Source organism: Lichenostomus cassidix, chromosome 3 (genome assembly GCF_008360975.1).
Source record: "Lichenostomus cassidix isolate B80296 chromosome 3, HeHo_3.0, whole genome shotgun sequence".
Taxonomy (NCBI): Eukaryota; Metazoa; Chordata; class Aves; order Passeriformes; family Meliphagidae; genus Lichenostomus; species Lichenostomus cassidix.
The window spans coordinates 112,109,725-112,136,083 of record NC_139483.1 but is presented as its reverse complement, the minus strand read 5'-3'; the positions used below and the strand labels follow the sequence as shown (position 1 = coordinate 112,136,083).

Below are 26,359 nucleotides of genomic sequence, written 5' to 3'. Positions count from 1 at the left end.
ATTTCTGCTGATGGAAAAAAAAGGGGAGATTTTCTGGGTCATCCGTAATTTTATCAGCTTGCAGCAGCAGTTCCAATTTCTGACTCCAGCCGGGCTGGTTCTGTACCCGGAGTTTGCTCAAATCCCGGGATCGGGGAGTCTGGGATGCTCCAAACCATGGGAGCCACCAGGCTTTGCCCTCCATCCCGACTTCCAGGGATGCCTCCTGGATCCCTGAGGGAATTCCTGGGACACACTGGCTGGGGTGATGGTGAATCCCATGGATCTGGTGAGGCTTTGCCAGCACTGAACTTTTCCAGGGGCAGGAATTCCACCTGTCCATGCCAAGATGTTCCTCCAGTCCAGAAAATCCTGTTTTCCCTCCTCTGCTCCCTCAGTCCTTGGATGCTGTTGGATCCATGGGAAAGTTCTGCTCCCAAAGCCACAGAGAGGAACTTTTTTTGGGAATTGTATCTCCATCCATCCATCCATGGATCCATCCCTCTATCCATCCATTCCTCCATCCATGGATCCATCCATTCCTCCATCCATGGATCCATCCATGGATCCATCCCTCCATCCATGGATCCATCCCTCCATCCATGGATCCATTCCTCCATCCATCCATTCCTCCATCCATGGATCCATCCATCCATCCATTCCTCCATCCATGGATCCATCCATCCATCCATTCCTCCATCTCCATCCATCCATCCATCCACCCATCATTCCCAGGAATTGCCAAATCCCAGCATTTCCATCCCGGTTTGCTCCCCACTCCCAGACACCCCTGACAAGGTGGGATGAGGAAAGCGGAGGAATTCCACACCTTTGGAGCCTTTTCCAGGGAATCATCCTGCTGAATCCTCATGGAAGTGTCCCAGGCCAGGCTTGGAGCAATCTGGGACAGGGAAAGGTGTCCCTGTCCATTTGGAAGCTGCAGCTTTTCCATGGATTTCCAAATTTCCACCTGGGCAATCCTGATTGATTCCAGCTCCTTCCGGACCTTTCTCTGGCATGAGGAGCCTTTATCCATCTCCAGCCAAACTGCAGCTTCATCCGGAATTGCCTGACTCCGTGGAATTAAAACCTCCAAAATTGCTTCCCTCCTAATTATCCCCTTCACTCCACTTGCCGGAGCCTGTAATTATTCCAGGTTTATTTTTCCATGGATAACCTGGAGGAATGTGGGACATTCCAGCTGCTCAGGATATTAAAAGTTGCTCCAGCTGAGTTCTTCCCGCTTTTCTTTTCAGGAAACTCTTGCAAAAATTCCCATTAAATATGAATGGATTTTTCTGAGTGAAGTCAGACCCAGGAATGGGAATATTCTGATGGGCAATTAATTTGGGATGAGATTCCCAAAGAGGCACTTTGGGTGTGTTTGGAGAGGTGTCGCTTCGGGTTTTGATCCAGAAATGAAAAATTCCATAAAATCCAACGTGGCCAGAGCCCTGCAGGCAGGGATTGGGCACTGAGGATTCCAGCATGGAATCCTGGAATGGTTTGGATGGGAAAAACCTTAAATCCCATCTCATTCCAACCCCAACACCTCCCGCTATCCGAAGTTTCTCCAAGCCTCATCCAACCTTTCTCTGGACACTTCTAGTGATCCAGGGGCAGCCACAGCTTCCCTGGGAATTCCATCCCAGGAAATCCATCCCAAAATCCCATGGAACTGCTCCATGTGGGGAGGGCAGTCGGACTAGATGGAACCCTCAGCTCCAGAGCTCATTTTTTCCATTCTCCTCCTCCAGCCCTGGATAATTTTCCAGGGATAAAACATGGATCCCTCTGGAGACACAAAGGACTTGGACTGTGCCAGGATCTCCATGGCTGGAGAAGAACAAAGGACATTCTGTTTCCATCCTGGAATGTCCAGGGCTGGATGAAACCCTTGGGAATGATGATCTCTGTGTCCCTCTCTGGTCATGGAGCATCTCCCACCTCTTCTCCTCCGGATCAGTTTTCCATAGGAAAATTTTCCATGCCCCATCCCCAGCTCCGGGTTTGGAATGTGGCTCTGGGCCTTTCCAAAAGGGAAATTTGGCCAGATTTCCAGAGGAAAACAGGGGTACAGAGGAGGAGGAGCAAAATCTCCCGAGGTTTGTGCTCATTCCTGAAGGAATGGGATCTTTTCCTGGTGTTATCCCTGTTTCCAGCACTGGGAAAACCTGCTTGGAAAGGCTGGTCCAGGCTGTCCCAGGAGCTCGGGAATGGAGAGCAGATTCCTCAGGGATGAATCCACTGGATCACAGCTGATTCATCCCTGGTTGTGTTTCCCCTTTTTTTGGGGGGGATTTCCCCCTTTCCCATTCCCACAGTGGCTCTTCCTGCAAAAATCCCCAAAATTTGGGACCCCAAATCTCCTCCATCCAACCTCTTCCAGAGTGCAAAACCACAGAAAAACATCCCAGGAATGTTTTTCCCATCCTGGAGAGCTTTAGAAGGTTTCCCAGGCATCCAGGAGACCTTGGAAAACTGAATTCCAGCTGGATCCCGATATTCCCACCCAGGTCATCCAGATTTTCCAGGATGGGATCAAAAGGTGCAACTCACGCCCTGGGAATCTCCTGGGTTTTACCCAGGATGTGGAAAACCCAGAATTATGGATCCTTCCCTTGAATGGAGATTTCCAGTGGGAATTTCCACCTGGGAATGACCCAGGAAATTTGGGAGGCTTTGGAAGTACCCTGGAGAGATTCCCAGCCTGGAGATTCCCAATCCCAGAGGTAGGAACAGGATTTTTAGGATACCGTGGCCCATTTGGGGGCTCAGGAAGTTTCTCCCAACATCCAACCCCACACTTTTCCTTGGATTTTCAGCACCCTGGGAATATTCTTGGGGACCCAGCGGAGTCAGGGTGAACCCAGCAGGATCCAGAGGCACCGGATGAGGCCGAACAAGGATCATATTCCCGATAATTGGCCGCTGGTGACAACCAGGGAGACAAGGGGACAAAAGGAGCCACCCGGCCGCCGCTCCGCCGTCATTCCGGAGGCTCTGGATCAGGTATCCCGCCTTTTTTCCAGGCCTTTGATCAGTGGCCTCCATCAGCTGCTCATGAATTATTCACGGGGCGACTGGATCAGCTTTCCCAGCCCGAGCTTCTCCTGCCTCTCCTCCAGCTGGTCTGGAGGTTGGGATGGAATTCCTGGGAATTCCTATTCCGTGTCCTCCTGGCATTCCTCGTGGGAAGTTCCCAGCAGTTTCCCTCTCCTCTCCCAAATTATTCCTGGATAGGAAGGATGGGCTGGAATTTCTGGTTTCATGGGAATTCCCATTCCATGTATTCCTGGCATTCCTCGTGGGAAGTTCCCAACAGTTTCCCTCTCCTCTCCCAAATTATTCCTGGATAGGAAGGATGGGCTGGAATTCCAGCCTTGCTTTAGTGGGATTTCCTGTTCCACATGTTCCCTGCGTTCCTGGAGAGGAATTCCAGCCAGGAATTCCTTCCCAAGCTCCCCTTTCCCACTGGGAAGCCATTCCCTGTTTCCTGTCTCCTCCAGCCCTTTTCCCAAATCCCTCTCCAGCTCTCCTGGAAAGCTCTGGAAAAGCTCTGAGGATTCCCTGGATCCTTCTCTTCTCCAGGTGTTCTCATGGATCCACGTGGGAAGGACCTTCAATCCCAATCCCATTCCAGCCCACAATCCCAGGTTGCTCCAAGCCTTTTCCAGCCTTTCCCTGGACACTCCCAGGGATCCAATTTCCCTGGTCACAGTAAAATCAACACCTGCAGGGTTTGGAAAACCTGGGAAAAATTTGATCACCTTCCACCTGGGTAATCCACCAAAAAATTCTAGTTTCTCCTAAAGACACGGAAATTTTATGGGAAAAACCAGCACAACTTGGGAAAAGCTCGGTGCTGGGAGGCACAGAATTCCCGGGAGTTTCATCCCCATTCCCTGAGCGTCTCCCAGAAATTCCCAGGAAACTCCAACTGGAATATTTCCCACCCTCCTGCCTCCAAAGCAAACCGGAGCTGCTTCATTCCATGGGATAAAATTGGGATAAACCTCGGGAAGAAAGGAAAGGAAAGGAAAGGAAAGGAAAGGAAAGGAAAGGAAAGGAAAGGAAAGGAAAGGAAAGGAAAGGAAAGGAAAGGAAAGGAAAGGAAAGGAAAAGGAAAGGGAAAGGGAAAGGAAAGGGGAAGGAAGGGAAAGGAAAGGAAAGGAAAGGAAAGGAAAGGAAAGGAAAGGAAAGGAAAGGAAAGGAAAGGAAAGGAAAGGAAAGGAAAGGAAAGGAAAGGAAAGGAAAGGAAAGGAAAGGAGGAAGGAAGGAACAGACTCACCTGTTGGTGAAGACTTTGCTGTAGTTGAACACTTGGATCTCCAGGATTTCATTCCCATCGATGTTGGTCGCCACCGGCCAGCGGAAAGTCTGGGAAAAGAGGAGAGGGATGAGCCAGGAAAATTTTGGGAAAAGGAGGAGAGGAATGAGCCAGGAAAATTTCAGGAAAAGGAGAAGAGGGATGAGCCAGGATTGTTTGGGAAAATAAGAGGGATGAGCCAGGAAAGTTTGGGAAAAGGAGGAGAGGAATGAACCAGGATAATTTCAGGAAAAGAAGGAGAGGGATGAGTCAGGAGTGTTTTAGGAAAAGAAGGACAAGGATAATCCAGGAACATTTAGGGAAAAGGAGGAGAGGAATGAACCAGGAATGTTTAGGAAAAGGAGGACAAGGATAACCCAGGATAATTTTGGGAAAAGGAGGAGAGGAATGAACCAGGATTGTTCCAGGGAGTTACTGTGGAGGGATGAGGATGGCAGGAAAACTGGCAGGATGGAGGGGGAAAAACTCCCTCTTTTTCCTCCTGAGAGGAGGAAAAATGGAGCCAAAAAGGCTTCTTTTCCCAGGAAAAAGGCGGCAGGGATGTTTTATAGGGATGGTGATAAGGATGTGCCCAGTGCCAAGTGTTTTATGGATAAATCCATGGAAAATATAAATATTGGGTGAGGATGGGAATGTGGAGCCAGGCTGGGAGAGCTGGGAATGCTCAGCTGGAGAAGGGAAGGATCCAGGGAATGCTCGGAGCCTTTTCCAGAGCTTTCCAGGAGCTCCAGGAGAGCTGGAGAGGGATTTGGGAAAAGGGATGGGAAACAGGGAATGGCTTCCCAGTGGGAAAGGGGAGATTTGTTGGGATTTTGGGAAGGAATTGCTGGCTGGGCTGGAATTCCCAGGGGAGCTGTGGCTGCCCCTGGATCCCTGGGAATGTCCAAGGATGGATTTGGATCCACCTGGGATGCTGGGAGGTTTCGGGATTGGAACAGAATGGGATTTAAGTTCCCTTCCCACCCAAACCATTCCACAATTCCATCAAATACAATCCCTTTCCTGGTTTTTTTTTGGTTTTTGATTCCCAATGCAAATCCCTCTGCCAGCCCAAACTCCCTGAATTCCCGTCGGTCAAATTCCCAGGAAGGAATCTTTGCCTCCTCAACACTTCCCAGTGCTTATTCCAGAGCTATTTATTCCCAGTTTTCACTTGTCTGCAGAGTCCAGGAAGCAAAGGGAAAATTGCTGGAATATCAAAGGAAACGGGAAATGGATCCGGATTTATCCTGAACTCTCCATGTGAGGATGGAAATCAGCCTTTTCCCTGCTTTTTCCATGTTTTTTCCAATCTCTTGGATGCTCCAGGGATTGGATCCGGTGATGGAATCACCTGGAAATCCCGAAATTATGGAATCAAGGATGTGGTTAGGTTGGAAAATCTCTCAGAGATCACCGAATCCTGGAATTCCCAGTCCTGATCCACGTCCCCAATGCCACATTCATTGAAATCCCTCTGGGAATGGGAATTCCACCCCTGGACAGCCTTTTCCAGGCAGGAATTCTGCAGGAATTCCTCTCCAGCCTCAGGAATTGTCCTATTCCCACTTTTTAGGCTCCTTTTTCCAGGGAGAGAAGGACAAAATGGGAATTTTTCCAGCCAGGTTCCCTCATCCCTGTCCAACCTCCACCCAAAAAGCTCTGGATGTTCTCTGGGGGCTCCAAACCCACCAAATCCAAGGAATTCCACCCCAAATCCAAGGAAATGGCAGCAGCCAAGCCGGGAGCGACATCCAAAAGTTTGGGATTGCGTTTTCCGAAGGAAAAGTGGGAAAAGGAGTCTTGAAAGGTCGTGGGTGAAGCCGTGGGGTGATCAGAGGGATTTTCCATGGGCTGGGAAAAAAACAACGGAAAATCGGGAATGCCCTGGCAGAGAATTCCCGGGATCCATGGGAGTTTGGATTGGGATTGGAGCACCCTGGGATGGTGGGAATTGTCCCTGCCCATGGATTTGGGATGAGTTTTGGGGTCTCTTCCCACCCCAAACCATTCCACGATTTCCCGGGATTGATGGGAGCAATGAGGATCCGTCAGAAATTATCCCAGGAAAGTTCAGATCCGAGGAATTTCCTTCATTCCCGGAGATTCCCGAGCTGTGGGAGGTTTTCGGGAAAAGCTCCTCCGGCATTAAATCCTTCGGGATGCAACGCAAACATTCCCGGTTAATGAGGGAGGTAATTAATGCTAATTAATCACAGCCCGTGGAATATCCGCCAGGCTCCGGAGCAGCGCCGCGGGAATCGCGGAATTCATTCGGGAATGAAGGGAAATAATTGGAAAAGCAACGGAGCGACACCAAACGGGGTTTGGAATGCAAATCCTAAATCCTGGGCAGGAAAATTGGGAATTAAAATGGATTTTTTTCGGCTCTGAGAAATCCCCACAAAATCCTGGGATTGGTGAGGTTGGAAAATCCCTTTGGGATCATCCTGAGTGCCACAGTGGGAATTCCTGGGAATTCCTCCAGGGATGGAATTCCAGGCTGGACGAAGCTCCTGATCCAACCCAATCCCAAATAAAATTTTCCGATGGGGAATGAGGAGGGAAAATCCCACAGGGGGTGGTGGGAGATGGAATTTGGTGTGGATCGGAAGGGGAAAAATTCCCAAAAAAAGGGAATTTCCATCGCTGGAAATGTTCATTTATCCTATTCGGGGTGGGAAAAGGGAGGAATTTCAGGGGGGAAATGCGGGAATTTCGGGGGGAAAAATGCGGGAATTTCGGGGGGAAAAATGCGGGAATTTCGGGGGGAAAAATGCGGGAATTTCGGGGGGAAAAATGCGGGAATTTCGGGGGGAAAATGAGGAGAAATTTCAGGGGTGAAAAGAGGAATTTCAGGGGGAAAAGAGAGAAATTTCTGGGGAAATGGGAGAAATTTCGGGAGGGAAAAATGAGGAATTTTATGGGAAAAAAGGAGGAATTTCAGGGGTGAAAAGGGAGGAATTTCAAGGGGGAAAAGTGAGGAATTTCAGAGGGGAAAAATGGAAGAATTGCTGGGGAAAAAAGGAGGAATTTCAGGGAAATAAAGGAAGAATTTCAGGGGGAAAAAGTAGGAGTTTCAGGGGAAAAAATTGAAGAATAGCAGGGAAAAACTGGGAGGCATTTCAGGGGGAAAATCCCTCTTTTTCCTCCTGGGATGAGGAAAAACTGAGCCAGAATCCCAGCAGGATTTTCCCAGCGTGGATAAACTATTTTTTTCCTGAAATTCAGCACAGAAAACATGGAATTTTTATCCGGTTTTAATTAATTCCTCCATTTGGAAAATCCCATGGTTTTTTTTTCCCAGCTGAGTCCAGCCAGGAATGCTGTTTGGCCCAGGAAAATCCCGGGAAAAAACAACAAAAATACCAATAAAAATCGGGAATTTGGGATTTCACCTGGACAGGGAATCCTGGGAAAGCAAACGGGATTTTTGGGATAAAAAGGATGGAAAAACTTCTCCTACCTCGTCAAACTTGGCCTCATCCTCGCAGTTTTCCAGCACTCGGGTGTAGAAGGAAAGGCCTGGAAAAAAAAAAAAAAAGAGGGAAAACAAGTGGATAAAGGGCTGGGAAATTCCAGAATTTTGGGATCTGCAGGGTGGGAAGAGCTGGAGGGAAAATCTCCACCGAAATTCCACCTCCTGGGGTGAATCCCATGAATCCTTTGGGATCTCCCTGCTCCAAACCTTCCATTAATCCTCCCTGATCCATTAACTCTCAGCTCACTAATTACCCAAACGCAATTAGGATGGAATAAAGTGGGAATTCCTGCGGGAAAGTGACTCTGGAGCAGCTTGGATCCTGCTGGAGCTTCCCAAAAAACGGGGAAAAAAATGAAAATTCCCCGTTTTCCTGCTTTTTTCCCCAAGCTGGGCTGAAAAGGATTAACTCTTTTTTTTTTTGTTTTTTTTCTGAATTTCCTGAATTCCTGGGAAATCCTGGAGTCATCCTCGGAGAAAAGGAACTGAGATGGATCCAGGAGACCTCTGGAACCACCAGAATCCCAAATTCCTGCTGGAAAAAACTGGGAGAATCCTAAAGGAAAAGCTGAATTTCTCCCTCCAGATCCCTCGGGAATGTGGGAATCAAATCCAAGGCTGTGGACGGAGAGGAATCCCTAAAATTCTGGGGTGGGAGCGGATTTTGGGCACAGAATTCCCGGAATCCAGGATTCCAGGAAAAGCAGAGGAATGAGGAAAATCCAGCCGGGAGCTGGGAAAGAGCTCCTCGTTCCGTGGGAAAAGCTTAAAGCTTTTCCAGAGGAAAATCCGGATGGGAATTCCAGGATAATCTGCCTGGCTGCATCCCATTATCCCATATCCCATTTTCCCATTATCCCATCATCCCATTATCCCATCCCAGACCTCAAGGATGAGCTGGTTTCGGCAGGAATCACGGAAACATGGAATTTTTTCGGTGGGAAAACCCCTCTCAGGCCAATTCCCACATTCCCCGATCCGTGTCGCCCAGCGCCAAATCCACAGGGATGGAAATCCCTCCGGGAATGGCGATCCCTCCATTTGGCGATAATTCCAGGCAGGAATTATTCCAGATTATTCCCAGGGGAGCCTGGATGAGGCTCAGGGCAGCGTGGGTTTCATCCAAGAGCCAAAATTCCATCAGGGATTTAAGGAATCGCTGGGAGGGGATGAGGAGCCAGCAGGACACTTCCCAGCATTCCTGAATTTCCATGGAATGAGGAGGCATTTCCAGGGATGGGGGGAAAGGAATGGGATGAGCTTCGAGATCCCTGGAATCCCAAATCATTCCATGATTCCAAAAACATGGAAAACTCATCCATCTGTTCCTGAGGGTGCATCAGGAATATCCATATGGGATTGTTTATCCCGATGGATTATTCCCATTCCCTCATCCCAAACCAGCTCCTGATTCCCACGGAATGTTCCATCCCAAAATATTCCTGCTCCAAGTTTCCCCGGGATCACCCCTGGAATTCCCTTTCCACACTGCCTCAGTTTCCCTTGGGATAGAAGGAATTCGGGAAAGGCGCTGAGAGGCTCTGGAATTGTTTTCCCTGCGGATCCCAAGGTTTGCTGCAGCTTTGGAATTCCTTGGAATTCCATCCCGGAGTGGTTTGGGTGGGAAAGACCTTCAATCCCATCCCATTCCAGGGACAATTCCCATGATCCCAGGTGGATCCAAATTTTTCTTGGACATTCCCAGGGATCCAGGGGCAGCCACAGCTTCCCTGGGAATTCCAGCCCAGCCGGGAATTCCTTCCCAAGATCCCAAAAAATCTCCCTTTTCCCGGTGGGAATTCCCTGTGTCCTCTCCAGACCCAAATCCGGGATGGATCCTGCCTGGGAATTTGGGATTCAGGATTTGGGAATTGGGAATGTTCCCAGCGGGAAATTTGGGATCTGGCAGGGATCAGCGGGAAAATCCATAGGGGATTTTCCCATCTCCATCCCCTTCCCACCGCCGGGATCGCTCCGGGAATTCCAGCTCTTCCCAGGGATTTTCCTGGAGCAGCGCGGGGAATTGAGGGTTAATTGTCCTGGTTAATGAGCCCGAGGTGATTAGGGCAAAGCTGGGAAAGCTGAGCCAGGCCGGGATGGAATTCCCGGAATTCCCAAGCCCTGGAAAAGCTTCCCGGAATTCCACAGGGAGAGGTTTCGCTCCTCGCCGCGGGAAGCTTTGGATCCCGGCGGGAATGGGAGCTGAGGGATCCTCGGGAGGAATCCAGGATGATCCTGGATCCGGAGCGAGGGGAGGAGTGCTTTGGGACCTCTGCTTGGGACCCGCGATCCTACAAACTCTCGATCCCACAAACCCTCCATCCTACAAATCCCTCGATCCTACAAACCCCTGATCCCACAAATCATTGATCCTATAAACCCTCCATCCCACAAATTCCTGATCCCACAATCCCTCGATCCTACAAACCCTCCATCCCACAAATCATTGATCTTACAAACCATCAATCTTACAAATCCTCGATCCTACAAACCCCTGATCCCACAAACCCCTGATTCTACAAACCCTCCATCCCACAAACCCTCCGTCCCACAATCCCCTGATCCCACAAGCCCTCCATCCCACAAGCCCTCAGTCCCACAAATCCTTGATCCTACAAACCCCTGATTCTTCAAACCCTCTATCCCACAAATCCCTGATCCCACAAATCCCTCGATCCTACAAACCCTCTATCCCACAAACACCTGATCCCACAAACCCTCGATCCTGCAAACCTTCGATCCCACAAACCCTCTATCCCACAAATCACTGATCCCACAAACCCCTGATCCCACAAACCCTCAGTCCCACAAATCCTCGATCCTACAAACTCTCCATCCTACAAATCCTTCGGTCCTACAAACCCTCCATCCCACAAACCCCTGATCCTACAAACCCTCAATCCCACAAACTGCTGATCCCACAAGCCCTCCATCCCACAAACCCTCGATCTTACAAACCCCTGATCCTACAAACCCTCCATCCTACAAATCCCTCAATCCTACAAACCCCTGATCCCACAAACCTTCGATCCCACAAACCCTCCATCCCACAAATCCCTGATCCCACAAACCCCTGATCCTACAAACCCCTGATCCCACAAACCCTCCATCCCAAAAACCCTCCATCCCACAAACCCTTGATCCCAGAAATCCCTGATCCCACAGCCAATTCCAGCTGGGACACGACTGCTGCTCCCGGCAGGAATTTCCCCTTGGGAATTCACCTCCTGTTCCCTGGATGAACCCGTGGGGAGGAAACCCCAAAAGAGCCGGGATGGGGTCGTGCATGGGGAAACTGAGGCAGGGATGGACGCAGGGAGTCCCCAAAATCCTGATCCCCCAAATCCTGACCCCAAATCCTCGTCCTCAAATTCCAGCCCCCCAAATCCTAACCCCTAAAATCCTGTCCCCCAAAATCCACCTTCACAAATCCTGCTCCCCCAAATCCTGATGCCTAAATCCTTTCCCTCAAATCCTTTTCCCCCAATTCCTTCACCCCAAATCCTGCCCCCTTAAACTCCTGATCCCCAAAAATCCTGCCTCCCAATCCCACTCCCCAAATCCTTTTCCTCAAATCCTGTCCCTCAAATCCTTCTCCCCCAATTTCAGCACCTCAAATCCTGCTGCTCCCCAAAATCCTGCCCCCCCAAATCCTGCTCCCCAATAGTCCTCCCAAATTCCTACCTCCAAATCCTCTCCCCCAAATCCTGCTCCCCAATCACGCTCCCAAATTCCTGACCCCAAATCCTCCCCCCAAATCCTGCTCCCCCAATTCCTGTCCCCCAAAATTTTCTCCCAAATCCTGTCATTCCAATCCTGCTCTCCCAATTCCCGATCCCAATTCCCACTCCCCAATCAATTCCCGCTCCCCAATCAATTCCCAGTCCCCAATTCTCGCTCCCCAATTAATTCCTGCTCCCCAGTCAATCCCCGCTCCCCGATCAATCAATCGATCCCCGCTCCCCGATCAATCAATCGATCAATCAATCAATTCCCGTACCCCGGAACGCCGCCTTGGCGATTCGGTCTCCTTTGCCGCGGAGGCCGCAGACGGAGCGGAGCTGCAGCACCAGAGCCATGGGGGGCTCGGGGTGGCCCGGGGGGCTCGGGGTGGCCCGGGGGGCTCAGGGTGGCCCGGGGGCACCGGGGCGGCGAGGGGCAGAGCCCGGGGCGGAGCCGGGGCTGCTCGAGGTGTCCGCTGCGATCCCGGTGCGGAGCTCGCTGCTCGGTGCGGAGCTCGCTGTACTCCCGGGGCGGGCTGGGAGCGGAGCCCGGTGTGCTCCCGGTGCAGTGTTCGGTGCCTGATGCGCTCCCGGTGTGCTCCCGGTGCAGTGTTCGGTGCCTGATGCGCTCCCGGTGTGCTCCTGTGCTCCCGGTGCAGTGTTCGGTGCCTGATGCGCTCCCGGTGTGCTCCCGGTGCAGTGCCCGGTGCCTGATGCGCTCCCGGTGTGCTCCCGGTGCAGTGCCCGGTGCCTGATGCGCTCCCGGTGCCTGATGCGCTCCCGGTGTGCTCTCGGTGCAGTGCCCGGTGCCTGATGCGCTCCCGGTACCTGCTGTGCTCCCGGAGCGGTCTCGGTGCAGAGCTCGGTGCGGACCGATGTGCTCGGTGCGGTCCCGGTGCAGTGCGCGGTACCTGCTGTGCTCCCGGTGCGGTACCGGTACAGAGCCTGAGGTGCTCCCGGTACCGGCTGTGCTCCCGGTGCTCTCCCGGTGCAGAGCCCGAGGTGCTCCCGGTACCGGCTGTGCTCCCGGTGCGGTACCGGTGCAGAGCCCGGTGCGATCCGCTCGAGCCTGCTGCGGTCCCGGTGCGGACCGAGGTGCTGCCGGTGCTCGGTGCAGAGCCCGGTGAGCTCTCGGTGCAGAGCCCGGTGCGCTCTCCGTGCAGAGCCCGGTGCGCTCTCCGTGCAGAGCCCGGTGAGGTGCGCGGAGCCTGACGCGGTCCCGGTGTGGTCTTAGTGTCTAATGCGGTCCCGGTGCGGTGTCAGTGCCGAGCCTGGAGCGGTCACGGTGCCGGTTCGGTCCCGGAGCTCCGTGCGGTGCCGGTACAGTCCCGGTGCCCGAGGTGCTCCCAGTCCCGGTGCGGTGCCGGTTCGGTCGCGGAGCTCGGTGATGTCCCGGTGCGGTCCCGGCGCTCCGCTCTCGGTGCGGTGCGGAGCTTCTCCCGCTCGCGGCGCTGAATTCCTCACCAGCACTGCCACCCCTCCTTTCCCTCCCTCCCTCCTCCTTCTCCCCTCCCTTCTCCCTCTCCCCTCCCTTCTCTTCCCTCCTCCCTCCTCTCCCTTTCCCGCTTCGCTCCCATTCGCTCCTTTTCCCGTCCCTTCCCCTCCCCTTCCTTCTCTCCGCTTTCCTCTTCTCCCCATCCGCTCCCCTCCTCTCTTCCCCTCCTTTCCCCTTCCCTCCCATCTCCGTTCTCCTTCCCGTCCGCAGGAGGTTGGGAATGGGGAAACTGAGGCAGAGCTCGGTGGGATCCGCAGGCCGAACCGCGGGATGAGGGCGAGCAGCCGCCGCGCTTCCTTCCCGGAAATCGCGGGAATGTCGCGGAGGAGCTCAGCCGGAGCAGCTCTGGGGGGAAAAGCCAACGCAGGTGAGCGGCAGCAGCGGAGGGAGAGGGAAACCTCCGGGAATCCTGGAATTCTCGGGGCTGGAAAAGCCCTCGGAGCCCAACTGTCCCGCCAAGGCCACCCCGGATCCGTGTGCCCCAAATCCGCAGGGATTTAAATCCCTCCGGGAATGGCGACTGCAGCCCTGCCCTGGGCGGGAAAAGCCTTTCCGGGCAGGAACTGTTCCCAAATCCCAACCTGAGCCTGCCCGGCACAGCTGGAGGCTGTTTGCTCTAATCCCATTATCCCATTCCCGGAGCAGATCCCAATCCCAATGGCTCCAACCTTTCCTGGTTCCCATTATCCCATTATTATCCCATTCCCGGAGCAGATCCCGATCCCAATGGCTCCAACCTTTCCCAGTTTCCATGATCCCCTTATCACATGATCCCATTCCCAGAGCAGATCCTGATCCCAATGGCTCCAACCTTTCCTGGTTCCCATTATCCCATTATCCCATTATTATCCCATTCCCGGAGCAGATCCCAATCCCAATGGCTCCAACCTTTCCCAGTTCTTTCCCATTATCCCATTCCCGGAGCAGATCCCGATCCCAATGGCTCCAACCTTTCCCGGTTCCCATTATCCCATTATTATCCCATTCCCGGAGCAGATCCCGATCCCAATGGCTCCAACCTTTCCCATTATCCCATTATCCCATTCCTGGAGCAGATCCTGATCCCAATGGCTCCAACCTTTCCCGGTTCCCATTATCCCATTATTATCCCATTCCCGGAGCAGATCCCGATCCCAATGGCTCCAACCTTTCCCATTTCTATCCCATTATCCCATTATTATCCCATTCCTGGAGCAGATCCCGATCCCAATGGCTCCAACCTTTCCCAGTTCCCATTATCCCCTTATCCCAGAGCAGATCCTGATCCCAATGGCTCCAATCTTTCCCGGTTCCCATTATCCTATTATTATCCCATTATCCCATTCCCGGAGCAGATCCCGATCCCAATGGCTCCAACCTTTCCCAGTTCTATCCCATTATCCCATTCCCGGAGCAGATCCCGATCCCAATGGCTCCAACCTTTCCCAGTTCCCATTATCCCATTATCCCATTCCCAGAGCAGATCCCGATCCCAATGGCTCCAACCTTTCCCATTATCCCATTCCCGGAGCAGATCCCGATCCCAATGGCTCCAACCTTTCCCATTATCCCATTATTATCCCATTCCCGGAGCAGATCCCGATCCCAGTGGCTCCAACCTTTCCCATTATCCCATTATCCCATTCCCGGAGCAGATCCTGATCCCAATGGCTCCAACCTTTCCCATTTCCCATCATTCCATTATCCCATTATTATCCCACTCCCGGAGCAGATCCCGATCCCGCTGGTCCAACCTTTCCCGATTTCCCGGCACTCTCCCGGTTCCCGCTGCGCTGAGCTGCTCCCGCGGCTCTCCCGGGCACTGAGGAGGAAATCCATCCATGGAGAGGAGAGACAGAGAGCAAAGCTGCAGACTCTGCTTGTGCCTCACCGATTTTATTGGAAAATTGGGAAATTCCTCAGGAATTTGAACTCTGCTCTGTTCAACCTATTGAAAATCCGTGGGTTTATATCCTATACTGCAATATAAATGTACAGTTTGTAACAAATGGAAATTAGTTTCTAATTTAACTTAATCACTACATTTTATCTTCATTTATGGAATTTTAAATTGTTCTTCTTATTCTTAATCTCCTTATTCACACTACTCTGCTTCATCTTTTCTCCTTCTATGGATTTTTAAATTATCATCCTTATGCTTTTCTTCTTTAATAGTTTTTTAAATTCTTGTTCCTCATCTTCTTCACTGCTTTTCTAAATTCTTATTCTTATTCCTCTTCTTCTTCTATGGATTTCTAAATTCTTACTCCTCATCTTCTTCACTAGTTTTCTAAATTCTTATTCCTGTTACCATTCCTATTCTACATATTTTCAAATTCTTATCCTTCATCTTCCTCTATGGATTTTAACATTCTTAATCTTATTCCTCTTCTTGTACACTTTGCTACATTCTTATTATTCTTATTCTTATTCTTATTCTTAATCTTCTATACATCTTTAAATTATTCTTCTTCCTCTTCTTCATCTTCATTATCTTCATCATCATCTTTGTCTTCTTCATCTCCGTCTTCATCATCTTCATCATCTTCTTCAACTTTGACTTCATCATCTTTGTCTTTATCATTGTCTTCATCATTGTGTTCATTGACTTCTTTGACTTCATCATTGTCTTCATCTTTGCCATCATCTTCGTCATTGTCATTGTCTTCACCGTCTTCATCTTCATCATCATGGTCTTCATTTTTGTCACTGACTTCACCATCTTCATATGATCTCCACCTTTGCCTTGTCTCCATGGCCTTCATCTCTTGGTCTCCATGGCCTTCATCACTTGGTCTTCCTCATCTCTTCGTCTCCATGGCCTTCATCTCTTCATCTTCCTCATCTCTGTCTTTCTCTTCATGGCCTTCATCTCTTGGTCTTCATCTCTTGGTGTCCATGGCCTTCATCTCTTCATCTTCCTCATCTCTGTCTTTCTCTTCATGGCCTTCATCTCTTCGTCTTCTTCATCTCGTGGTCTCCATGGCCTTCATCTCTTGGTCTTCCTCATCTCTGTCTTTCTCTTCATGGTCTTCATCTCTTGGTCTTCATCTCCTTCACGTCTAGGTCTCCATGGCCTTCATCTCTTGGTCTTCCTCATTTCTTGGTCTCCATGGCCTTCATCTCTTGGTCTCCATGGCCTTCATCTCTTGGTCTTCCTCATCTCTTGGTCTCCATGTCCTCCATCCCTTGCTCTCCCTCCTCTCCATCTTCTCCCCGCCGCGGATTTGTTCCCCACGCGTGTTTGGCTGCCGTGGGTTGGCAGCCCCGCGGGGCCGGAGGGGCTCTGGAGCCGCGGCCATGGCCGTGCCCGGTGCTGCTGCTCGGCTGCTGCCAGGCAGGGACAGCGGGGAAGGGAAGGGGGGGGGGGGGGGGGGGGGGGGGGGGGGGGGGGGGGGGGGGGGGGGAAAGGGAAAGGGGAATGCCCCGGGCTGTGCGGCCGTTCCTGCGGCTCTGGGCTGCTGTGAGGCTCCGGTGCTCGGTGCTCCACCCGGGAACGCCCCGGGCTCTCCGGTGCTCCACCCCGGAACGCCCCGGGCTCTCCGGTGCTCGGTGTTCCACCCGGGAAAGCCCCGGGCTCTCCGGTGCTCCACCCGGGAACGCCCCGGGCTCTCCGGTGCTCCACCCGGGAACGCCCCGAGCTCTCCGGTGCTCCATCCGTGAACGCCCCGGGCTCTCCGGTGCTCGGTGCTCCTCCCGCGGGGAAGGCACCGGCAGCCCCACCGCCGCCGGGACAGCTTCCAGGGGCAGCTCCAGGACGCTCAGCTCGTCCCGCTCGTCCTCCTCCGCGGCCAGGGCTTTCATCCCGATCCCGCCGGTGCTCCCGACGGCTCCTGCAGCAGCTCCTGCTCGCTGTCACCTTCCCGGCTGGAGTACGCCAAAGGCCTTGCCCGAGGTGTTCTTCCCAGTCGGACACTTCCCGGAGCTCTTGGCTTCTCCCCTGGGGACAGCTCTGCCTCTGTGTCACCTTCCCCCTGGGACAGCTCTGCCTCTGTGTCACCTTCCCCCGAGGACAGCTCTGCCTCAGTGTCACCTTCCCCCGGGGACAGCTCGGCCTCTGTGTCACCTTCCCCCGGGGACAGTTCTGCCTCTGTGTCACCTTCCCCCGGGGACAGCTCTGCCTCTGTGTCACCTTCCCCAGGGGACAGCTCGGCCTCGTCCTCCTCTTCCCGCTCAGAAAGCTCTTCCTGCATCCCTGGGCTCAAGGCTTTGGCGCTGAAGGTGACACTGTGGCACTGGGACAGCCCTGGGGCTCTGTGCTGTGCCCCTGGGGACAGCTCTGACTCTGTGTCACCTTCCCCCTGGGGACAGCTCTGGCTCCATGTCCCATTCAAGCTGGGACAGCTCCGAGTCACTGCTGGACTCCCAGGGCATGTCACAGTCCGGGATCTCCTCCTCGCTGTCCCCTGCTGTCCCCAGCACTGTCCCCTGCTGTCCCCACTACTGTCCCCTGCTGCTCCCCGGGGCTGGGGCTGCTCCTGCACCGCTGGGCCCGGGGTTTTGTCCCCAGGGCTGCAGGTGACACCGTCCGGCTGGGACAGTGCAGGGGCTGGGGACTCTGCCCCTGGGGACACCTCTGGGGACAGCTCTGGGGATGGGGACAGCTCTGGGGACAGTGCAGGGGCTGGGGACTCTGACCCTGGGACAGCTCTGGGAACAGCGCTGGGGCTGGGGACACCTCTGAGGACATCTCTGGGGACATCTCTGGGCTCTGCCCCTGGGGACAGCTGCGTGCCACTGCCACCCCTCTCCGAGGACAATTCTGTCTCCCTCTGCTCTTCCCATGGGGAGATGTGGGAGAGTAAATCTTCCAGAGGCTTCTGTTCCCGCTGGGACAGCTCGGGGACATCTTCCCTTCGGGAATCTCCCGGGACAGTGCACAGGGACAGCTCGGGGACATCTTCACTTTGGGAATGTCTCGGGACAGTGCACAGGGACAGCTTGGGGACATCTTCCCGTCGGGATCTCCCGGGACAGTGCACAGGGACAGCTCGGGGACATCTTCACTTTGGGAATGTCTCGGGACAGTGCACAGGGACAGCTTGGGGACATCTTCCCGTCGGGATCTCCCGGGACACCCCAGAGGCACAGCAGCTCCCGGGATCTCTCTCCTCCTCCCATCCATCTCCCGCTGCCCTCTCGTCCCTTCCTCCCCCGGGACACCTCCGGCAATGTCACCATTGTCACCCGGGACATGTCGGCTCTTCGGGAAGGGAAGGGAAGGGAAGGGAAGGGAAGGGAAGGGAAGGGAAGGGAAGGGAAGGGAAGGGAAAGGAAAGGAAAGGAAAGGAAAGGAAAGGAAAGGAAAGGAAAGGAAAGGAAAGGAAAGGAAAGGAAAGGAAAGGAAAGGAAAGGAAAGGAAAGGAAAGGAAAGGAAAGGAAAGGAAAGGAAAGGAAAGGTGGGAATGAAGGCAACAAAACGGGGGAAAAACAGAAAAAAATTTAAACAAAAAGAGGAAGAAAAATCTCGGAAAAAATCGGGAAGAGGAGGAAAATAAAGGAAACCCCACGAGGGATGGAGGAATTCTTTGGGGTCGTTAATGGGAAGATTCACTCTCAGGGCTCCCCGGGCAGGCAGGACCAGGATCTGATCCCGAAATCCCTCTGAGGCTTCAGGGATGTTCCCACCCGGAACGGGCGATCCCAAATCCTCCTTTGCCTCTCGGAGAGCTCCGAGTTCAAATGTTGGATTCCCAGGGAGGAATTTGGGGCTTTTTCAGGGATTTTCGCCAATCCCGATCGAGGCCTTTAGGTGGCACCAGGAGCTCGGGAATTGCAGCCCTGGGAGCTCCAGGAGTCCCTGCTGGGGTGGGATTGGCGCCGGGAGATCGCTGGGGCTGGAAAATCGGGGTGGCAGAGCTGGAGAGGGGATTGGGGGGAAATCACGGAAAATAATTGTTTTATCCTGGATCCAAATTCCATCCGAAAATTCCTGGGAATGCCAATGCAGCGTCTGGCTTTGGGGTTTTCCGTAAAAACACCAAACTTGGAGACAGATTCCTGCAGGAAAACATCGCCCGGAAAGCCCTGGGGAGAGGAATTCCTCCTGGAATTGTCGCATCCTGGAATGGTTTGGCTGGGAAGGGAATCCAGCCAGGACCCATCCCAGAAAAAAATCCATGGATGGGGACAGAGGAGGAGGAAAAGCTCAATTCCGCTGAAATCTCCCGAAATCCAATCAATCCAATCCAATAAAATATTTCCCTTTTTGGCTCTTCCTGCTGGTCGGGAAAGGGAGGGAAAGGATGGGAATCCCCCGGAGCTGGGACAAGGAATTCCAGGGAAATTCCGGGATGGGAATTCCAGGGAAAACTCCGCCCTTTTCCAAGGAGAGAGCTCGGGGGGGATTCTCCAGCCTCTGCTTCCCCCGGGAATATTCCAGCCACGATTTCCTCTCTCTCTGTTCTCCCGGGAATATTCCAATCCCGATTCCTCCCCTCCCGGTTCCTCCGGGAATATTCCAGCCGCGATTCCCTCATCCATGACCTGATTTCCCGGTGGATTTTCCTGTCCCGGTTTCCAGGAGATGCTCCTATCCCGGTTATCCCAGTTTTCCCAGTCCCGATACTCCCGGGATACTCCTATCCCAGTTTCCCTTCTGCCGGTACCCTCGGGAAACGTTCCAGCCTCGTTTGTCCCGGGAGATTATCCTATCCCGGTCCCTGCTATCCCGGCTCCCCCGGGGATTCTCCTATCCCGGTACCCCGGGAGATTCTCCAATCCCTGTCCCTCCTATCCCGGTCCCTATCCCGGTCCCTATCCCGGTCCCTATCCCGGTCCCTATCCCGGTCCCTATCCCGGGCCGCTCCAGCCCCGTTTTCCCCGCTGGCCGCTCCCTCCCCGGTGTCTCCCGGCGGCCGGCCGGGCCCGGGGCGGGCTCTCGAGCTCCGGAGCACCGGAACGGCCCCGGTGGGCGGAGGGGCGGCAGGAGGCGGGGACAGCCCGGCCAGCCCGGCCCCGCTCCCTTCCCCGCCTACAAAAGTCGCCGTTCCGGGCCGGCCGCGCTCCCAGCCCCGGCCCCGCTCCCCAGCCGGGACCCCCACCCATGGGAGGCTGCCGAGCCCCTCCGCGCCCCCGCGGAGCCACCGCTCAGCCCGGGGGATTCCCCCGCTGGCCGCGGGCTCCCGGCCCGGTCACTGCCGGGGCACAGCCCGGGGACTGAGGGGATAGCGGGGAGAGGCCACGGGAGGCGCGGTGAGTGGGGACAGCGCGACACGGGAGGGGAGAGGGATGGAGGGACCCGCGGGTGGCGGGGAGGGAGATGTGCCGGGCCCGGTTAGGCCGGGATGGTCCGGAATCCCTGAGTCCCGGTTCGGCCGGGGATGGTCCGGTCGTGGTTGGGGGGTGGTTGGTGTTGTGGTTGGGGGGTGGTTGGTGTTGTGGTTGGGGGGTGGTGGTGTTTGTGTTGGGGGGTGTTGTTTTGTGTTGGGGGTGTTCCCGAACCCATCAGTCCCGGTTCTCCCGGGGATGGCTCCATCCCGAATTCCTCTCCCGATTCCCCCTGTCCCGGTGCCGCCGGTTCCTATCCCGGTTCCCCTGTCCCTATTTCCCCGGAGGATGCTCCAGCCCCGAATTCCCGGGAGATGTTCCTGCCGTGGTTCCCCCGGGATGCTCCTATCCCAAATCCCATATCCCGGTTCCCCCGGGATGCTCCTGTCCCAATTCCCCAATTCCCACGGGGATTCTCCCACCCCGGTCCCCCCCAGGTGAGGGCTGAGAGATCCCTCCGGGATTCCTGGATGAGATTTTCCTGTTGGAAGTTTGGGATCGGGAGCTGGGATTGCTGCTGGGGGGTGAAAAACCCCAGTGTTATCAGAGACACTACAATCCCAGGGAAAAGAGCCCATGGATCTGTGTCCCTGCTCCAAACCCATCCAACTTTTCTTGGACATTCCCAGGGATCCAGGGGCAACCACAGCTTCCCTGAGAATTCCAGCCCAGCCAGCAATTCCTTCCCAAAATCCCAACAAATCTCCCCTTTCCCACTGGGAAGCCATTCCCTGTTTCCCATCCCTTTTCCCAGATCCCTCTCCAGCTCTCCTGGAGCTCCTGGAAAGCTCTGGAAAAGGCTCTGAGCATTCCCTGGATCCTTCCCTTCTCCAGCTGAGCATTCCCAGCTCTCCCAGCCCTCGGAGCAGCTCCGTGACTGATGTTGGATCAGGAACCAGAGCTGGGATCTCACCTGCTCCATCCCTGTGGATTATCCCAGATCCATTGGGATCCACCAAACCCTGTCTGATATTCCCGTTTTTCTCTGGCAGCTCCGGCAGGATGGAGAGCAAAGCCATGTATCTGCACACCTTCTCGGAGCGGGAGAACGGATCCGTCCTGGAGGAGCCTTTTGAGGGAAGGAGCCTCTCCAAGCTGAACCTCTGCGAGGACGGTGAGGGCAAATCCACCTCTGGATCCACCTCTGGATCCCTGGGGAAAATTGGGAGCATGGGGAGCTCCCGGGAGCTTGGACTGGTCAGGAAGGAACTCCGAATTTGGCTCCACGCAGTCAGAGGGGTCTGGAATGAGCTCCGTGCTCAGCTCTGGGCTCCAGGCAGGATTCCTGCTGGGAATGGGGATGGATTTCCACCGGGGTGTGTCCTGGGGAGGGGCTGGGATGGAATTTGGAATTCCCAGGGAAGCTGTGGCTGCCCCTGGATCCCTGGGAATGTCCGAGGATGGATTTGGATCCCCCTGGGATTGTGGGAGGTTCTGGGGTTGGAATGGGATTTATGGGATTTAAGGTCCTTTCCCACCCAAACCATTCCATGATTCTGGGATCAAGGACAGTCTGAATCCAACCAGAGGGATTTTTATGGAAGTCGGGGATGGAAAAGGGAAAGGAGATCCTTCCTGAAATCCCAAGATTCCAAGTGAATCCCCTCGATCCTGAAACTCCTTCTAGAGAGGAGTTGGGATGGGGATGGATCCAATCTCAGGCTGGGAGAGCTGGGAATGCTCAGCTGGAGAAGGGAAGGATCCAGGGAATGCTCCGAGCCTTTTCCAGAGCTTTCCAGGAGCTCCAGGAGAGCTGGAGAGGGATTTGGGAAAAGGGCTGGAGGGAACAGGAGACAGGGAATGGCTTCCCAGTGGGAAAGGGGAGATTTGTTGGGATTTTGGGAAGGAATTGCTGGCTGGGAGGATTGAGAGGCACTGACTGAGCTGGGAACATCCAGCTCCAGAGAAATTCCTTCTGGGAATGCTGCAGGATGCAAGGAGCTCCTGGGGGAGATTCCAAGGGGAGCTGAGGGATTTTTCCACCCCGGGATAGGAACAGCTGTGATCCAGAGGTTGAATTTCCCATCCAGAGGGGGAAATCCCTGAGGGTTGATCCCATTCCCATGGGAATTCCCATCCCAGCTCCTGCCTCTTCCCAGCTCCCCGCAGGGAACCCTGCTGTTCCCATCCAGCGGCAAACAGCTGGAAAAGCCGGGAAGGACGAGCTGGATCCCTCCCGGCCCGATCCCAGCATTCCCAGCAATTCCCTTGCACTGGGAAAGGGCTGGATTTCCTCCAATTCCTCGGGAGGAATTCTCCAATTCCTCGGGAATTTTGTGGAAAGCCGCCCGGAATTCCCAGGGCGCATCCAGAACTCATCCCAAAACAAGCCAACCCCGCAGGGAGCCCAAATCCCACGGGAGAGCTCTCTGGAACAAGATTTTTGGGAAGGGTCCCTGAGGACGAGACCACCCAGATCCCGCCTGGATTCACGGAAAACAACCCCTGGCGCTGAGGATCCCTCGGGAGAGGTGTCCAAGCTTTCCCAGGAACAACATTCCCGACCCTTTTCCAGGGTTTTGGGGAGAGTTCTGCCCGATCGGCGGGCGGGTCGCGGCTGCGCTCCCCGGAGCCTGGGCAGGGGCAGGAAATGCTCGCTTTTCCTTGGATCCCTTCCCTGCCGGCCCGAGGCGCTTCCAAGGGCCGGGAATGGGAGTGGGTGGATCGGGGAGAGGCGCCAGCTCCCCCCGGAGTGTCCCGGGAGGCGCTGGGAGTGCGAGCGGCAGGAAAACAACACCGCTCTGCCCATCCCGGAGGAGCTCCGGGATGAGATCCAGATGGAGCATCCCTGTCCCACCTGGGCTGCAGCATCGCCCCGAGCTCCGTCCCGGAGATCATTCCCGGAGCTCCAGAGCCGCGCTGGTTTTTGGGATCCGCCCGGTGTAACCCTTTCCCGGCCGGAGGTTTTCCCAAATAGCTCTGACTGCTCCCGTGGAGCTCGGGAAGGATTGGGATGCCGTGGGAAGAATCCCTGGAATGCTGGGATCTCCTCAATCCATCGGTTCCGTGGCCGGAATTCCAAGGAGCAGCTCGATCCCACAGCTTCCCTGGGAATTCCAGCCCAGCTAGGAATTCCTTCCCAAGAAATCTCCCCTTTCCCATTGGGAAGCCATTCCCTGTCTCCCATCCCTCCATCCCAAGATCCCAAATCCCTCTCCAGCTCTCCTGGAGCCCCTGGAAAGCTCTGGAAAATGCTCCGAGGGTTTCCTGGATTTCAGGGTTTCCCTTGGAGCTGCATCCCATGGGATTTGTCTGGAATCCCAGCCCGGAGCCATCCCAGCAGCTCCATGGGATCCCAAAATCCCGGAATGGTTTTGCTGGGAAAGGACCTCAAATCCCATCCCATTCCAACCCCAACACCTCCTGCCATCCCAGATTGCTCCAATCCCCATCCAGCCTTTCCTTGGACATTCCCAGGGATGATCCCAACCCTTCCCAACATTCCATGAACCCCCGTCCCGCTGTATCCCGCAGATCCCAGCCGGAAAACGAAACCCTCCGGATGCTGCGGCCGGCTGAGCTCCGTGGCGGCGCTGAAATATTCCGTGGGAGGACTTTACCTCCTCGTCCTCCTCATCCTGGTGGGAATCTTCATCCTGGCAGGTGAGGCTGGGCCGGATCCTCCCGGGATCCTTCTGCTCGGAATTCCTCCTCTGGAGGGTTTTCCAGGCAATCCAGGGGTGGGAAAAGTTGGGATCCAGCAGGACTCCAAGGAGCTTGGAGTTCCTTGGGATTTCCCATTCCTGTTCCACATGGAACATCTGGAGCAGTTTGGGATTTGATCTCCGGAAAGCTGGAATTGCTGCAGGATTGGGGATGGAGTGCTGGGAATGCTGAGGTTCTGGAGAGGTTTGGGAATTCTGTGCTCAGAGCTGGAATTGTTCCTGATTTCCCGTGGGAGGTTTCCTGGGATAAGGATGAACTGTGGGATGCAGGCAGGGAATTCTCCTGGCACATCCCAGCGCTCCTGCCTCCCCTTCCCCAAATTTTTGGGATGGCAAAACCCCTGGGAATGGCTGTAATTCCCTCCAGCCCCTCGGGAATTCCAGCTCATCCCATCCTCACATTCCATGGGATCTGCGCCGCCTCAGGCTCATCCTCCTCCTGTCAAAATTTGGGAAATTCCCGGTTTAACCCCCAATCCCCCTCAGGCTCATCCCCCTCCTGTCAAAATTTGGGAAATTCCCGGTTTAACCCCCAATCCCCCTCGATGGGTGGGAAGTGTCACCTCCACGGATCAGCTCCTCATTCCCACCCGGAGTTTATCCCGTTATCCATGGCAGGAAAGGATTTTTCCCCCTTTTTCCATCCCCAAATCCCCCTCGCTGCTCTCCGAGGGCCGGGAAAGGCCGGAGAAGGTTTTGCAGGAATTCTGAGCTCTGCTCTCCCGCATTGTTTGGATGTTGTTGTTGTTGGCCGGCGGATCCCGGAGCGAGGAATGCCATGGATTCGGGACAAACTCCGGGCTGCAGCTCCAGGAAAAACAACAACAACAACCTCTGGCACCGGGAATCTTCCCATTCCCACCTCCCGGAGCTGGTGGGGTTCCAGGAAAACCCCGGGAAAATTGATTCACCACCAGGGTGTCGCCTGGAATCTTGGGAAAGGGAGGCGCAGGGAAGAGGGAAACTGGGGAAATTGGGAAAACTGGGGAAATCAGGGAAATCAGGGAAATTGGGGAAATCGTCTCTGTGGTTGTGGCTTTCTGGAGGTCTGGAATTTGCAGCCAAACCTGTGGATTTGGGTGAAGCCAAATCTGGAATTTGGAGATTTCGGGAGGTCTGGAATTTGCAGCCAAACCTGTGGATTTGGGTGAAGCCAAATCTGGAATTTGGAGCTTTCTGGAGGTTTGGAATTTGCAGCCAAACCTGTGGATTTGGATGAAGCCAAATCTGGAATTTGGAGCTTTCTGGGGGTGTCCAGGGGTTTTATCCCAGCTGGAAAACCATGGGATGGTGTGGGATGAAGGGATCACATCCAGCTGGGAATTCCAGGGAAACAGCCTCAGGTGCTGGAGCTCGGAAAACTGGGAATGTTCATGGACACCTTGAGTACCGCAGGGCTCAGATTTCCCAGGGAAAATCCCATTTTGGGATCCTGGAGACAAACACGGAGCTGGGAATTTCTTTCCAGCTTCATCTCCTATCCAGGGAAAAAGGGACAGATGGAATCACGGAATGGTTCAGGTGGGAAGGATCTCGGATTCCCTAGGGACACCTTCTGCTATCCCAGGCTGCTCCAAGCCCTGTCCGACCTGCACCTGGAATATTTTGGGATGGGTTTGGCCAGGAATTGTTTGGGATCTGGAGGGGAAAAGGGTCAGTGCCCAAAATCCAAGGAACCACCTGGGAATGGTGGGAATTCTGGGAAAACCCATGGGATTCACGGACAGGGATTGTAAAGATGCTCCCAGTGCCTGGAAGAACCTCATCCCAGGTTGGATGGGATCGGAGCAGCCTGGGATGGTGTTGGGGTTGGGATGGGATGGGATTGAAGGTCACTTCCCATCCAAACCATTCCAGGATTTTGGGATTCCCTGGAGATGCTGGGATGGCTCCATGGGGTTCTGTCTCCCAGCAGGCAAATCCTGTGGGATTCAAGGAAAATTGTGAAATCCAGGGAATGCTCAGAGCCTTTTCCAGAGCTTTCCAGGAGCTCCAGGAGAGCTGGAGAGGGGTTCGGGAAAAGGGCTGGAGGGGCCAGGAGAGCTGGGAATGGCTTCCCAGTGGGAAAGGGGAGATTTGTTGGGATGTTGGGAAGGAATTGCTGGCTGGGCTGGAATTCCCAGGGAAGCTGTGGCTGCCCCTGGATCCCTGGGAATGTCCGAGGATGGATTTGGATCCACCTGGGATTAGAGATTTGTGGAATGGGATGACTTTTCCATGCCCCTTCCCACCCAAACCATTCCAGGATTCCATAAAACGCTCAGTTCCCATTTCCCAGGTCCTCCCAGTCCCTTTCCCAGTGCTCCCAGTGCTCCCAGTGCTCCCAGTATCCCTATTCCTGGGGGTCCATGAGCCACTCCCGCCCTCTCCTCACTCCCAGGATTTAAATTCCATCCAAACATCTCCATTTCTCCTCCATGGAATTCCAGGGCTGAGCTGCCAGCCCGGCTCTGCTCCATC

General features: G+C 54.4%; 2 protein-coding genes across 4 annotated transcripts in view; one reads left to right on the top strand and one right to left on the bottom strand.

Moving 5' to 3' along the window:
* Positions 1-11,987, bottom strand: part of OTOF (otoferlin) — an 81,138-nt gene extending 69,151 nt beyond the window's left edge. For both annotated transcript variants that reach the window (XM_085057229.1, XM_085057228.1), the window contains exons 1-3: positions 11,770-11,987; positions 7,755-7,813; positions 4,271-4,359 (exon numbers count right to left, since the gene is read on the bottom strand). In XM_085057229.1, the coding sequence (XP_084913355.1) occupies positions 4,271-4,359; positions 7,755-7,813; positions 11,770-11,848 (227 nt within the window). In that variant the 5' untranslated portion in view covers positions 11,849-11,987. The remainder of the gene's footprint in view (positions 1-4,270; positions 4,360-7,754; positions 7,814-11,769) is intronic.
* A 7,947-nt stretch (positions 11,988-19,934) lies between these two features.
* SCARA5 (scavenger receptor class A member 5) overlaps positions 19,935-26,359 on the top strand; it is a 31,655-nt gene continuing 25,230 nt past the window's right edge. The window contains exons 1-3 of one of the 2 annotated variants that reach the window (XM_085057226.1): positions 19,935-20,159; positions 21,227-21,348; positions 23,709-23,837. In XM_085057226.1, the coding sequence (XP_084913352.1) occupies positions 21,237-21,348; positions 23,709-23,837 (241 nt within the window). In that variant the 5' untranslated portion in view covers positions 19,935-20,159; positions 21,227-21,236. The remainder of the gene's footprint in view (positions 20,160-21,226; positions 21,349-23,708; positions 23,838-26,359) is intronic. The other variant, XM_085057227.1, reaches the window with a different exon arrangement.